General features: G+C 38.6%; 1 protein-coding gene across 2 annotated transcripts in view; it reads right to left on the minus strand.

The window, feature by feature from the left end:
• Nucleotides 1-5900: 5900 nt before the first annotated feature.
• The window catches only part of casq1b (calsequestrin 1b), a 43470-nt gene continuing 34188 nt past the window's right edge, over nucleotides 5901-15182 (minus strand). Inside the window, exons 3-12 of one of the 2 annotated variants that reach the window (XM_030161604.1) lie at nucleotides 13954-14054; nucleotides 13718-13829; nucleotides 13558-13631; nucleotides 9650-9780; nucleotides 9484-9529; nucleotides 9348-9402; nucleotides 9144-9244; nucleotides 7898-7972; nucleotides 6642-6791; nucleotides 5901-6560 (exon numbers count right to left, since the gene is read on the minus strand). In XM_030161604.1, coding sequence (XP_030017464.1) covers nucleotides 6483-6560; nucleotides 6642-6791; nucleotides 7898-7972; nucleotides 9144-9244; nucleotides 9348-9402; nucleotides 9484-9529; nucleotides 9650-9780; nucleotides 13558-13631; nucleotides 13718-13829; nucleotides 13954-14054 — 923 coding nt within the window. In that variant the 3' untranslated portion in view covers nucleotides 5901-6482. Of the gene's footprint in view, nucleotides 6792-7897; nucleotides 7973-9143; nucleotides 9245-9347; nucleotides 9403-9483; nucleotides 9530-9649; nucleotides 9781-13557; nucleotides 13632-13717; nucleotides 13830-13953; nucleotides 14055-15182 lie in introns of both variants that reach the window. The other variant, XM_030161603.1, reaches the window with a different exon arrangement.

Here is a 15182-nt window from a genome sequence, read left to right on the forward strand (position 1 = left end):
AGACAAAGAGATTCCACTTTTGCTGACTTACTTAATCGACTAAGAACACGCTCCAAAGGGACACCCATGCTTAAAAGTGATATAAAGACTCTACAAAGCCGTGAAACTGGAGAGGAGTCTTCTGGTCTTTACATTTGTGCCACCAATCAACAGGTTCTATTACACAACTTGGAACAGCTCAAGAAAACATGCCCTGAAATTACTGAAATAGATGCAAGAGATTTTCACCACAATAAAAAAAGTGGGAAAATGGAAGTAATTAGTGGCCATCTCAGCAATGCAAAACTCACATCTCTCCAAGAGAAACTAGTCTTGGGAGTTAATGCTCGAGTTATGCTCTGTAAGAACATTGATGTCACTGATGGACTTGTCAATGGTGTACGCAGGACAGTAACTCACATATCTGAGAACTACAAAAATGGCCTTCCTGAAGCTGTGTATGTCCAATTTGATGACAACAAGGTTGGCACACAAAGTCGGAAGAAACACCAAGCCATTGCACCCGCTTTAAAAACATCTACCAGAATAGAACCTGAGGAGGAAAGAGCCAATAGTAAAGGTGGAAGGAGACGTTAGTTTCCTCTGACACTGGCATGGGCCTGTACAATTCATAAAGTACAGGGTCTAACTGTAGACAAAGCTGTGGTGTCCCTAAAAAAAGTGTTTGCAGCAGGTCAGTCTTATGTGGCTTTAAGCCGTGTAAGAAGTTTAGATGGGCTTATTATCCAAGACTTCAATGAAAAATCTATATTTTGTAATGACAGCATCAAAGACGCTTTAAAGAACATGGCATCCTTCTTGGAACAAACTGTACCGCACATCACAAAAAAATCAAATGGATTAACTTTATTTTTTATCAATGTGCAGGGTTTATCCAAACATGTTGTCGATCTGGTGTCTTGTACTAAATATTTACAGCCTGATTGTATCGCTGTGACAGAAACATGGCTGACAGCTAATTCACAGCCTCACACAGTAGACATAGAAGGATACCACTTCCACAGTTGTCTTCATAGTCTGTCGTATGAGGGGAACACACATCTAGCGCTCACGACTCTCCAAAGCCAACAGCACAGTGGAGTTGGGATGTACTGTGCAAATACCACCAAGTACCAGATCCCCCAAGTACCAACATTCAATCTGGAATGTTTAATTTACAGACACGTTGACCTCAATATTTTAATTGCAGTGGTTTATCGTCCACCATCGTATCCCATGTCACTGTTTAAAGAAAATTTGAAGAAATTAATAACTTGGTTAAATTCACACAGTGACTCAACAATTGTCCTTGGAGATTTCAATGACGACATACTGAAATCATCAACGCTGTGTACATTTATGACATAAAATGGATTTAAACAACATGTGAGAACTCCCACCACTGAAAAAGGCACATTAATCGACCATTTCTATGCCAAATCTCTGAAATTTGATATAGATGTGGAAGTTGTTCCGACATACTTCAGTGATCATGAAGGTATTGCATGTTCTCTTCAGCTAAAATCTATTCAAGACACGGATGATCAATAAGAAACAACTCACACTCGAACTCAAACATTAACATCAATGTTTCCCTGGTGTAGCGCATGCATTTTGTCTTTAACAAAAAAAACAAACACACACATAAATAAATAAATGAATGAATGAATGAATGAATAAATCAATCAATCAATCAATAAATACATCATAAATAAATACATAATGAACTAAATAAAAAATAAATGAAATAAATACATAATTAATTAACTGAATAAATACATAACTAACTTAAAAAAAACAAAAAAATCTCCCCCTTGAACCGTCACCTTATTGTGATGGGGGAGTTTGAGAGCCCTAATGACCCTAGAAGCTATGTTGTCTGGGGCATTTTGCCCCTGGTAGGGTCTCCCATGGCAGATTGGTTCTAGGCAAAGGGCCAGACGAAGAACGGTTCAGAAGGAAGAGTTTTCTTTTCCACAGTGTAATTTTCAGTCTGTGTACCATTAGTGTAACACAGAAAGTTTTTCAGCAGTTGCATTCTTGTGGCAAAACCCCATTCATTTGAATGGCAGGTTTTTGCTGTTGTCATGGCAACATGATAGTAAAAAGGAGTATGTCCTCATTGGCTTTTTGGTTCAGTTTGGGATGAGGGATATGTGTGTGTCAAATTTCTTTTGACTAAGTGAAAATAATTTTTTGACTCCCATTCTAAATATGTAGGGGGCATCAGAGAGGTATTTTACGATCCAACTATATGAGTTCCATATCATCGTGTTCAGGTTGTCATTCCGCACAAATGTTACATTGGGTCCAACTCAATCTTACACTCTGTGTGCGAGATATACACACTTTTATATTTCTCAAAATGGCCGCTTATTTGTGAGGTCACCATAGCCACGCCCAACATTTGATCGAAAATGCAGGTGATAACTTTTGATCACACGTGTGTAGGTGATTTTCACCCAGTTTGGTCCAAATTGGATGTAAACCCTAGGAGGAGATGACGAAAGTATGAGGGGTAGGATTTAAGAGGTCCACACTTCCACCCAATATGGCCGACTTCCTGTTGGGTTTAGGGCGGGGCCATAATGCAATTTTTTACTTGTCCTACCATGGGCTATGTCTGGACCAAATTTCAACTTTCTACGTTGAAATTTTTTTTGAGTGGGTTCCCATCCGCGCAATGCATTTTCATATTTTGAGGGGGTGTGGCCAAGTCATGTTTCAAAATTTTGAAAATTCTTCTTTCTGGAAAACTCTACTTTTCCACAGTGTAATTTTCAGTCTGTGTACCATTAGTGGAACACAAAGAGTTTTTCAGCAATTGCATCCTTGTGGAAAAACCCCATTCATTTGAATGGCACAGTTTTGGTGTTGTCATCGCGACATGATTGTAAATAGTGATGTGTCCTCATTGGCTTTTTGGTTCAGTTTGGCATGAGGAATGTGTGTGTCAAATTTCTTTTTCCTATGTCAAAAAATTTTTTTCACTCCCATTCATAAACTGTAGGGGGCATGAGAGAGCCATTTTACGATCCAACTATACGAGTGACATATCATCGTGTTCAAGTTGTCATTCCGCACAAATTTTATATTGGGTCCAACTCAATCTGACACTGTCTGTGCGAGATATACACACTTTTATACTTCTAAAAATGGCCGCTTCATTGTGAGGTCATCACAGCCACGCCCAACATTTGATCAAAAATGTAAATAGTAACTTTTGATCACACATGTGTGTAGGTGATTTTCACCCAGTTTGGTCCAAATTGGATGTAAACCCTAGGAGGAGATGATGAAAGTATGAGGGGTGGGATTTTACAGGTCCACACTTCCATCCAATATGGCCGACTTCCTGTTGGGTTTAGGGCGGGGCCATAATGTCATTTTTTACTAGTCCTACCATGGGCTATGTCTGTACCAAGTTTCAAGTTTGTACGATGAAAAAAATTTGGGGAGGGCTCCCATCTGCGTAATGTATTTTGATTTTTGAGGGGGCGCTACCGAGTCATTTTGCGATATTTTTTCTTGGCGACTTCAAATTAAAAAATTTTTCGCCGCGCTTGAATTTTTGGTCAAATAAAATTGACTTTTCGTTAATGTTCAGGGGGTCAAATTTGCATTCAAAGTGGCGAAAGTAAAATAAAAAAAAAAATAACGGAACCATGCGATTTTAATAGGCCCTCGCCGACATGTATGTCTGGGCTCGGGCCTAATTAAAACCGCAAGTGGTGTTAAGGCCCTCGCCGTCCCACGCAACCGCCTCCCCACGCGACCACCGAGGACACGGACATTGAGAGGACACTGTATCATGGGCTCAATCTGACATTCTGCGAGACAAACACAGTTTTACACTTCTTAAAACTAACGCTCAATCGCGAGCTCATCACAGCCACGCCCAACATTTGATCAAAAATGTAGGTGATAAGTTTTGATCACACGTGTGTAGGTGATTTTTCCCAGTTTGGTCCAAATTGGCTGTAAACCCTAGGAGGAGATGAGGAAAGTATGAGGGGTGGGATTCTGAAAAAACCCCATTCATTTCTATGGCACAGTTTTGATGTTGTCATGGCAGCACGATTGTAAATAAGGGTGCGTCCTCATTGGCTTTTTGGTTCAGTTTGGCATGAGGGATGTGTGTGTCAAAGTTCTTGTTCCTATGTCAAAAATTTTTTTTTACTCCCATTCAAAAACTGTAGGGGGCGTCAGAGAGCCATTTTACGATCCAACTATACGAGTGACATATCATCGTGTTCAAGTTGTCATTCGGCATAAATGTTACATTGGGTCCAACTCAATCTGACACTCTGTGTTCAAGATATACACACTTTTATACTTCTAAAAATGGCCGCTTCGTTGTGAGGTCATCACAGCCACGCCCAACATTTGATCATAAATGTAAATAGTAACTTTTGATCACACATGTGTGTAGGTGATTTTCACCCAGTTTGGTCCAAATTGGATGTAAACCCTAGGAGGAGATGATGAAAGTGTGAGGGGTGGGGTTTTACAGGTCCACACTTCCACCCAATATGGCCAACTTCCTGTTGGGTTTAGGGCGGGGCCATAATGTAATTTTTTACTTGTCTTACCATGGGCTATGTCTGCACCAAATTTCATGTTTCTACGTTGAAATTTTTTTGAGTGGGTTCCCATCCGCGCAATGTATTTTAATATTTTGAGGGGGTGTGGCCAAGTCATTTTTCAATATTTTGAAAATTCTTTTTGCTGGAAAATTCTACTTTTCCACAGTGTAATTTTCAGTCTGTGTACCATGAGTGGAACACAAAGATTTTTTCAGCAATAGTGTCCATGTGGCAAAACCCCATTCATTTGAATGGCACAGTTTCTGTGTTGTTATGGCAACACGATTTAAAATAGAGGTGTGTCATCATTGGCTTTTTGGTTCAGTATTGCAAGAAGGACGTGTGTAACAAATTTCTTTCTCCTATGTCAAAAAAAAAAATTTCACTCCCATTCAAAAACTTTAGGGGGCGCCAGAGAGCCATTTTATGATCAAAGCATATGGATTAAATATCATCGTGTTCAGGTTGTCATTCCGCACAAATTTTACATTGGGACAAACTCAATCTGACAATCTGTGTGTGAGATATACACAATTTTATACATCTCAAAATGGCCGCTTTGTTGTGAGGTCATCAAAGCCACGCCCAACATTTGACCAAAAATGTAAATGGTAACTTTTGATCACACATGTGTGTAGGTGATTTTCACCCAGTTTGGTCCAAATTGGATGTAAACCCTAGGAGGAGATGATGAAAGTGTGAGGGGTGGGATTTTAGAGGTCCAATCTTCCACCCAATATGGCCGACTTCCTGTTGGGTTTAGGGCGGGGCCATAATGTAATTTTTTACTTGTCCGACCATGGACTATGTGTGTACCAAGTTTCATGTTTGTATGATGAAAAAAATTTGGGGAGGGCTCCCATCCGCGTAATGTATTTTGATTTTTGAGGGGGCGCTACCGAGTCATTTTGCAACATTTTTTCTTGGCAACTTCAAATAAAAAAAAATTTCGCCGGGCTTGAATTTTTGGTCAAATAAAATTGACTTTTTGTGAACGCTGAATGGGTGAAATTTGGGATCAAAGCGGCATAGAATAATAATAATAATAATAACGGAACCATGCGGTTTTAATAGGCCCTCGTCGACATGTATGTCTGGGCTCGGGCCTAATAATAATAAAATAAAGTCATTTACCAGTAAAAATAAAAAAAGAATCGTATAATGTATTATTTTATTTTGACCTAATTAGCAGCTTAGCAAAGCAGCATAGCATTCATTTGTTTCAGCCTACATGTGTGGTGTTTTTATTCATTTTTGTTATCAACACACACACACACACACACACACACACACACACATTTCCATTATAACACCCATAATAAATAGCAATAAAAACAACAAACTGTTACATTTTTGTCTTTCACTTTTTAATAAGAGAGAAGAAAAACATAATTATTTTCTATTCTCTGGAATTGCATCATCTTCCAATACTGTGATAATCTTAAGACTGTCCAGTGAGTCCTGGTTTATTCCCTTTAAAAATTGTACATAATGTGTGTTTCTTCTCGTCGTGAAGTAAAAAACATGTCATTGAAACAGAAATACAGTGAATTGGAGAAAAGGAGCGAAGGGTGAACCCCGACCTGTGTGGTGTTGGTACATGTCAGATTTCACTTACTTCATGTAATCATTCATGTTCACTGTGAACATTATTTTTAATACAGTTACAAAGGACATATACAGAAACTCATTGAAGCTTGTAAACTTGCTCCTCATTAGAGATGCAAATCCTTAGCTTCTTGAAAAATCTCCCTCCCTAACTGATGGTAAAAGCTTCCCATTATGTCATTATATTTATCCCGGTTGTGGTTTCACAGGAAACCATACAGAAAGCAAACAGGAAGTTGTTTGCTGCAAGATGTTAAAAAAAAATTGATACTTTAGGTTTTTGCCATTAGAGCATAGGGAACATAACATTTATTCATCATCATCATCATCGTCATCATCATCGTCGTCGTCATCGTCGTCGTCATCGTCATCGTCATCATCATCATCATCGTCATCGTCGTCATCATCGTCGTCGTCGTCGTCGTCGTCATCGTCATCATCATCGTCGTCGTCGTCGTCGTCGTCATCGTCGTCATCATCATCGTCGTCATCATCGTCATCATCATCATCATCATCTGGGTCAATCTTTCCAGACAGGACGTCATCAATCCACTGCTCCAGTTCGTCAGCTGTGGGCATGTCATCATCGTCGTCCATTTCCATCCACACGCTATCAGCCTGCAACAGGCAGTGAAAGAAGGAACAATGTAGCACGTAATTTCAACTGTGACCTTTGACGTAATAAAAAAAAAAAAAAACATCTAAATGGGATTGCTATAAAACATGTTACTATAGCAACACGTTGACCTGCCTTTTTCAAACTTAGGGTCAGGACCTAAAACAGGTCACAGAGCTGTTCAGAAATGTTTGACCTTACAAAAGCCATGTGAAATGCAGAGGAGACACTTCAGTCATAGAAGACACAATAAGACAATAATAATTGTGTAAAAAGATAAAAAATTAAGTGATGAATATATTGTAAAAGACATAATTCTTGACATAATTTTGTAAATTTGGGTCCAGAGGGGACACAGCATTTATCTTTCAGGTCTTTTAGCAGTGGTTTAGAGCAGTGGTTCTCAACTGGTCTGGCCTCAGGACCCGCTATCACCCTGCAATGACAAGTTGCGACCCAAATTGATAAAAGCTAAACTTCTCAAATTTATTTAATGAAAACATGATACGTTTTGAACCTGAGATAGTACAGAATATCACAGTATGCCAACAGAGAAGACAAGTTTAATAACAAACCAAACTGACCAGCAGGTGGTGATTCTAAATTCGGAAATATTCCCTTCAACAACAAATTAGGCACATTTTAACCAAAACTAAAAAATGCACTCAGTTAAAAATTGAAAGTGCATTCAGTCACTAATTCAAGCATTAAACACATTGAGGTTTTTGTCCTCAGTGTAGGTAAACCACATCTCAGGTTGTTGTCTTACCTTTTCGATGATTTGAATAAAAATTTTGGGTCTTCTTTTATGCTACTAAATGTATGGTGATAATTAGCATTACAGCACACTATCACAACCTACTGTTGGGGAGTCTGAATGGATGGTCCCCAGCTCCATACAAAATAAAGTACAGGATTGGTTTCTTAACATAATTTTTTGGCCAGACAGAGGCCTGTGACCCACTGAAAACAGATGTGTGACCCGCTCTTGGGTCACTCACGACCCACCCTGTTGAGAATCACTGGTTTAGAGTATCATCACTTCCTACAAAAACATCAGCTCTTTTTCAGTTCATTATCATGCAGGGAATTTGTCATAGTTTCTTACATCCTCAACATCAACCACGCCAATCTGAGGAGAAGCAAGGTCGATGCGGAAAGTCTTCTCCCAGTACGGAACCAGCTGAAAATGAGATGCAGATATAGTAGGACAAAGTTAGGCACGGATCCTGACATTCAGAGCAGTAGTTGTTAACATGTCATAGGAATGGCTAGAGGAAGCTGGTGAAATAATTTTTTGGTGGGGCGCAGTATGCAAGTCAGTTTTCAGATGCACTATAACCACATATCAGCACTACGGTACGCCAAAGCACATGCACCACTATTTAAAAATATTAATTTAAATTCATTTAAAAATATGAAGTATGTGTTTTCAGTCATTTATTTTTTTATATGTCAGTTTCCCCTGTCTATCCTTCAAACATGCACATTTCCCATGACTCTATTGTTAAAGTCAGACATGACCCTGACAAGTGTCTTTTCCACTGATAATATGGACAATGCATTTAGGCCAGGGGCAAAGGTAGAACAAGTAGACATGGCATTAAAAAAAATAAATAAAAGTTAGCCTAAGTACAGTGTTTCCACTCATGCCAGGATTTCAACCTTGGTGGTCTGAGACCTTAGTGATCCCCTCTGAGCTATCCAGCAACCAGTCAGTAGTATTACCTACTGAGCTACCCGCTGAGATATATTAATATATAGCGGACAGAGTACATCATTTTGTTATTTTAAAAGTAGCCCACAAACCAAAAAAGTGTGTTCACTCCTGGTTTAGACGATTTTGTGACATTGCATTTCTGAGGAAGGTCTTGATTTTTTTGGGATGTGACCTTGACTCCTGTGGGTGGTGCTTGGGCTCTCCCATCTATTGTATTGGAGGGGGTCTACTTCTCATGCGTCATTTATAATGAGAGTCTATTTGGTAAAAGAGCCTCGGGTGCAGATTTCTGCACTGCAAACACAAAACAAGTCACTTGACTGCTCACACTTGAATGCAGATTTTACGTGGTACTCACAGGTTGTATCATGTACTGCTCATTTATTTAAATATTCATGTTTTTCTAAGATTATTTTATGTGATTCCTATCATCTTTGTGTGTGTGTGTGTGTGTGTGTGTGTGTGTGTGTGTATGTGTGTGTGTGTGTGTGTGTGTGGGGGGGGGGGGTAGCGCCCTCCACTGATGAGTCGCCACTGGTAGCAGTACTAGTTATCATGAAAAACGAGAGTGTATTCTTAAAACTCTAAAAAGTAACATTTCAATTGTGTTTTTTGTTCTTTGGAATTTTCATACCAGGGGGAAACTGTCTGGGTCAATCCAAATGATGCTGAGGTTGGGGTTATTTGTGTTCTCGCGTGCCACCTCCTTCAGGATTTCCAGGAATTCAAAGCCATCTGAGCAGAATTGAAGCAGTTACCAAAGAATGTTACATGAGTCACTCAAAATATGATTTCAGTTTTACACGTAAATACAGCGGATTTAAAGATAGACATTTACCTGGGTCATCTTCCTCAGCAAAGGCAACAATGTGCTCTCCGTTAATGTCATCTTCCTGTAAATGCAAAAAAGCTGCGTGAGGATTACAGTTAATCTAATCTATGGTTTTATTTCCAGACAATAGCCTGTGTCTTACCCAGATCTCATACATGCTGTGAGGCTCCAGCTTCCTCAGAGTAGGCCTGGATATAAATCATTAAAAAAATTATATTACTGCTGAAAAAATGTAAATTGAGACTTCAGGAGAAGACATGTTTGAGGAAATTATAGTGCAGTTTTGACCGACAGGGGGGAGTTGTCACCTGTCATGCTCTTCAATGTAATCGACAAGCTCATCCTCAGTGTAAGGTCTTCCGGGAATGGTGGAAGGTTCATCCATGAAAGGCTCATAAAAATCGACTTCATTCATCTTCAGCTTCAGTTTCTTGGCAATCTACAGTAATGCAAGAGTAAATAATATATAAATACAGAACCTTTATAACACCCAATAATTTCCCCCTGGGATTAATTAAGTATTCTGATGATTTATTATCTCTATATGTTCTGCAAACTATATGTATTTTGTCAACACACACGGGCTATATTGGTTCTGCTGACATGTTAGCAATACTGTAATTGCATATTTTTCCTTATTTTATCTGTTTACTTTCTTAGACTGTTATGCTGTGGTTTATAAGATTGGCCTTTTGAAGATCTCAGTTTGGTTTCATCCAGATTTTTTCTTTCTCTTCTGTGGATTTTTTTCTCAAAACCCTGTATGAATGAAATTATAGCTGTTGATCTAATGAAATTGCTTGTGCTGATTTCATGTAAAATCCCCTGCTCCATACATAATATCTGATATGCAGTGAGACAATTTGACACAAACTGTTCTTTTCTGTGATAATATGACAACCCAAATCAGAAATAGTTCATTAAGGATCATGTGACCAGAGATGGGTGTAGGTCATACTGTCTGAACCTTCAAGTCGCTTTCAGTTTCTTTGGGGAAAATCAAGTAAGTCTGGTCGAGTCACTGTTAAAAGCAAAGCAAGACAGGTCAAGGCCGAGTCATTGTACGGGCCAAACAAAGCAGATGAACGTAGACCACTTCTGTTGATCTGCCTAAGATGAAACGTCAATTACAGGCCTACATGACTAGCAAAGGTGAGAGGCTTTCTTAAATTCAAATATGGATTTAAACAACTCCAAAGTGAAAACAAGTTTGTTTGTTTTTTTTATCTGTGTATTGTGTATTGCAACAGAGCTCAGATAAACTGAATGGTCTAAAACATTTACATTACTGACAGTGGTAGAATGTAATTAACAGCTTTTACATGAGGACCATTTTACTCCCCTATGAATGCTGATTTTTGATGTTTTAACTACGTTTGGCTGATTATACTTGTTATATAACATACTTTCAATGAAATTAATTTTGTGTATTATTAATTTCTAAGTACGTGATGTAATACTTCTACCTAATACTACTGTTATTCCTTCTATATCAACTATTGCAGTGGTTGTGATGTCACTAAATACTGACATCTCAACAAGTCAAAGTGAAGTCAAATCCTTCATCAGTGAGAGTGAAGTCAGTTTCAAGTCCTAAAAACTGTAACTTAAGTCTGATTTAAGTCAAGCCCCATGACTCAAGTCGCCCACCATCTGCGCGGGACTAAAAGAAACAAACAGCAGTGTGTAAACTCTGCAATGCAGTGCTTAGTTTAAACACTGTTTCTCAGTGTTTTTCACTCACCACACATCTAACCTGCTTTCACTTGAAGCTGAAACAAACATTTACTGCGGTGATTCTGTTACAAAATCCACAGGTTATTACCCCTTGTGCAATTATTTGAAGAATATCCTATAATGCCACACTGTGAATTTTGTCTAGTCATGGCCTCAGTTCTATTTGTCTTGTTTCCCTGATGTGGTCTTCATCATAACTTGGTCTCAGTTATAACAATACCTATACACATATCAATATAAAACCAATATGCCATCTAAATTGATAATACTAGTACTAGAGTTACAGTTTTCTTTTGCTATATTGGATTTTGCTGCAGATCTAACACTCCCTATGGAGCAGCGATTCTAGAAGATGTTTCAATGTTCAGTGCAGAGCCTCTGAACATCCAAATGAGTCATATCTGATGACCATGAAAAGATGACAAGCTGCATTTTCCACCAATTATTTACATGAATTGACAAGATTAATGGTTCAACAGGTATTAAAGATTTTATATCAGTAGATGGTTTTGGTCCCCAGTGGAGGTTTGGGTCTTTATGGGTTAAAATTTGTTATCAGAAAGTTATAAGATTAGTTTAAATTAGATTACATTAGATTAGATAGAATTCATAAATATGATATGATATATGATATGATATGAATCAGTTTTGCTGTATGTTGCACTTTGCCGTAAATTTATACACACGATATGGATTAAAGTATTGGATACAGTGAATTCAGACATTTCATTGCTGACAGGGGACTGGGCTACAAATATAATTTTACATAATAAGGATAAAGGTGGTTTGCCCTCTCCGGGTCGGTGGGAAGCCCTTGCCCCAAGTGGAGGAGTTGAAGTATATTGGGGTCTTGTTCACGAGTGAGGGAAGGATGGAGCGTGAGTTTGACAGGCGGATCGGTGCAGCGTCTGCAGTGATGTGGTCGTTGTATTGGTCTGTCGTGGTGAAGAAGGAGCTGAGCCAAAAGGCGAAGCTCTCGATTTAGCGGTCAATCTACGTTCCTACCCTCACCTATGGTCATGAGCTTTGGGTCATGACCGAAAGGACAAGATCCCGGATACAAGCGGTCGAAATGAGTTTCCTCCGTAGGGTGGCTGGGCATGCCCTTGGGGATAGGGTGAGGAGCTCAGTCACCAGGGAGGAGCTCAGAGTAGAGCCGCTGCTCCTCCACATCAAGAGGGGCCAGCTGAGGTGGCTCAGGCATCTGTTTTGGATGCCTCCTGGACGCCTCTTTGGGGAGGTGTTCTGGGCATGTCCCACCAGGAGGAGACCTCAGGGAAGACCTAGCACATGCTGGAGAGACTATGTCTCTTGGCTGGCCTGGTCTGGGTCCCCCCAGAAGAGCTGGAGGAGGTGTCTGGGGAGAGGGAAGTCTAGGCATCCCTGCTAAGACTGTTACCCGGCCCCAGATATAGTGGATGATAATGGATGGATAGATGGATAATAAGGATAAGTATTCCAATAAGCAGTTTTTTTTCGTCTTTAGGGTTGATTTTTACCCCTCGGCTAGAAATGACCAAAGGGGTATTGTAATCGTTTTGTCATCTGCCCATCTGTTTGTCCATCTGTCTGCCTGTGTGTCCGTCTGTTCGTCCATTCAACGACATAATCACATTATCTGAAGAAAGCATTGAGATATCTGCACCAAATTCATACAGTGGATGCATCTTGGCATGGAGCAGAAGCCTATTAAAAACAGGTGATCTTGACCTACTTTTTCAAGATCAAATGGCTTTGTGCAGTTATAATATAACTGAGTAATTTTAGATATAAATATGTACAGTATATAATAAGTTTTTCACAATGACAATCTAATCTAAATTATAGGGCAGTAACTTTCAACAGTCTTACACTATATTTGGCTGCGGGGTATTAAAATGCGCAGCACGTTATGTTGTTTATATTGTCATGTCAAATGTCTAAAAAATGTTTCAAAGTTGATTACTTAATTTTACTGAACTAATTTTTGTTTTCATTGTAACTGTTTTAATTGTTCTACCATTAAGTTTGCGAAACATTTGTTCTCCTTTTGACCATAAACAACCATTTTAAACCAGAAGTAACTGTCTGGTTTCTTCAACTCTCAAACTTTAAACTTAAAAGAAGTATGGATTTTGCTTTTATTGTGATAATTACTGACTGAAACAAACATTTGTATCATGATTATATTTCAGATCATTGTGAATAGAAAGTCTTAAAAGCTGTAGCTATGATGTATCACAATATTTTATGGTATGATATAATATGATATGATAATTCTTATGTCGCTGAATGTGTATAAGTGGCAAATAAACCAGCTTATCTTAAAGTATTAGGAAACTCTGCCTCTGGTCCTAGTCATGAGTTTGCCTTGGTTTAAGTGGTCTCAACTGCGACACTACCAATACACATAACATTATTACATTAGTTTGCAGTTTTTCTAGAAATTCATCTTATTCTGCTACACATACACATACACACAAATACAAACAGCTCAAACCTTGGGGTCAAAAGTTGCAAAGAATTTGACGAATGGATGAAACTCCTCAGCGGCATCATCATATTCAATGAAGTCTGAAGAGTGAAGTAAATGAGAACATTAAAATGTGTTTGCTGCATATGCACAGTCAGCTGTTCAAACATAATCCTAGATGACCTACGGGGGGATTTCTCGCTCTTGAAAAATCCAACCAGTTTCATGGTGTCTTCCATGTTGTAGAAACCCTTAAGCTCACGTTCATTGTCAATGATCTCCACAGGGTCCTCAATGACCTGATAAGACAAAAATGCAAGCGATTTGACTTTTTAAAGTGGCCAGATTTACACCATTCTTAATATGTGGAAAAAATTGCTCTAAAATGATCAAATTTGAATGTGTTGAACAGTAATCACTTACGTCATAGAGGAACTCAACCAGAGTGTCTGCAGCCAGTTCTCCATCGTACTCGATAATCTCATTGTCGGCAAAGATGTAGATGCTCTCCACCTCATCCAGACCTGGATACAAAAAATTTAAGAAGCTCATTCACATTTGATATACAAAACAAAAACTGTTAGGACATATTCTTCAGTAAATATATGATCTGTTATTACTGTTTCTGTCACAAAAGGAGGTTTTATTTCAAATTCCAAATATAGTTTTAATTTCAGCCACATGACTTCATTTATCAGCCCTGTTCCTAAAGTGTGGTAAAGTCTAAAAAAAAGCCCTGTGTTTCTCTATTGCACCTCTGAATGTTTTGATTCTGTCATCATCTTAACCCTCATATTATCCTTGAGGTCAATTTGACCCCATTCGATGTTTATCATTCAAAAATAGTTGACTTTTTTTTTGCTCCATATTTCATGACTTTTCCTAATTTGATGGGGACAACTGATTAAGCATAAAATTATCATGAAGATATTGTTTCAATGTGCTGAACACATATTGCACACATTGGTGTTCCTCTAGGGTCAATTTGACCCCAAGCTGTTTAGCTGTGTAAAACTTGTCTGTCTGTCTGTATGTGTGACCTAACGTCCCAAAACCTGCAGGTGCAGAGTTGATACTTTTGAGTTTATACGTAACAGTGGGGTGGGGAAAACAACTGTTCCCTTGAGAACTTTGATACTTCTGGTGGTGTGGGCATATGGGAAACAACTTGACTTGTGAACTCCTGCCAAAGTGAGGAAGCCAATGTCAGCTTGCAAGTTGATCGCATCTAAGTTTTCCCAACTACACATGCCTCCCCACTAAAATTATCATCTAAAGTATAATAATAATAATAATAATAATAATAATAATAATAATAATAATAATAATAATAATAATAATAAGCAAACTGCCTGACACAAAAACTTGGTAAACAATTTTATGTAACTCATTTTCTGGAGGCAAATATCCCTTGGGTCAGGTTGACACCAAGGGTAAAATGTGTTAGAAATAATTGAAGATAATGGGAGGGTTAACCCATAAAGACCCAGTGCTACTTTTGTGACAATGTTTTTTCTCTATATTTAACCTTTCTTAAGTCATTTATCACCATTTATTATATTTTTACCCTCTGTACTTTGCATTTTTAATCCATAAAGACCTAAACAGCCACCAGCGACGAAAAGTATTTACTGATCTAAGATGTTTAATAA

The sequence above is a fragment of the Sphaeramia orbicularis genome, chromosome 18, assembly GCF_902148855.1.
Source record: "Sphaeramia orbicularis chromosome 18, fSphaOr1.1, whole genome shotgun sequence".
Classification (NCBI taxonomy): domain Eukaryota; kingdom Metazoa; phylum Chordata; class Actinopteri; order Kurtiformes; family Apogonidae; genus Sphaeramia; species Sphaeramia orbicularis.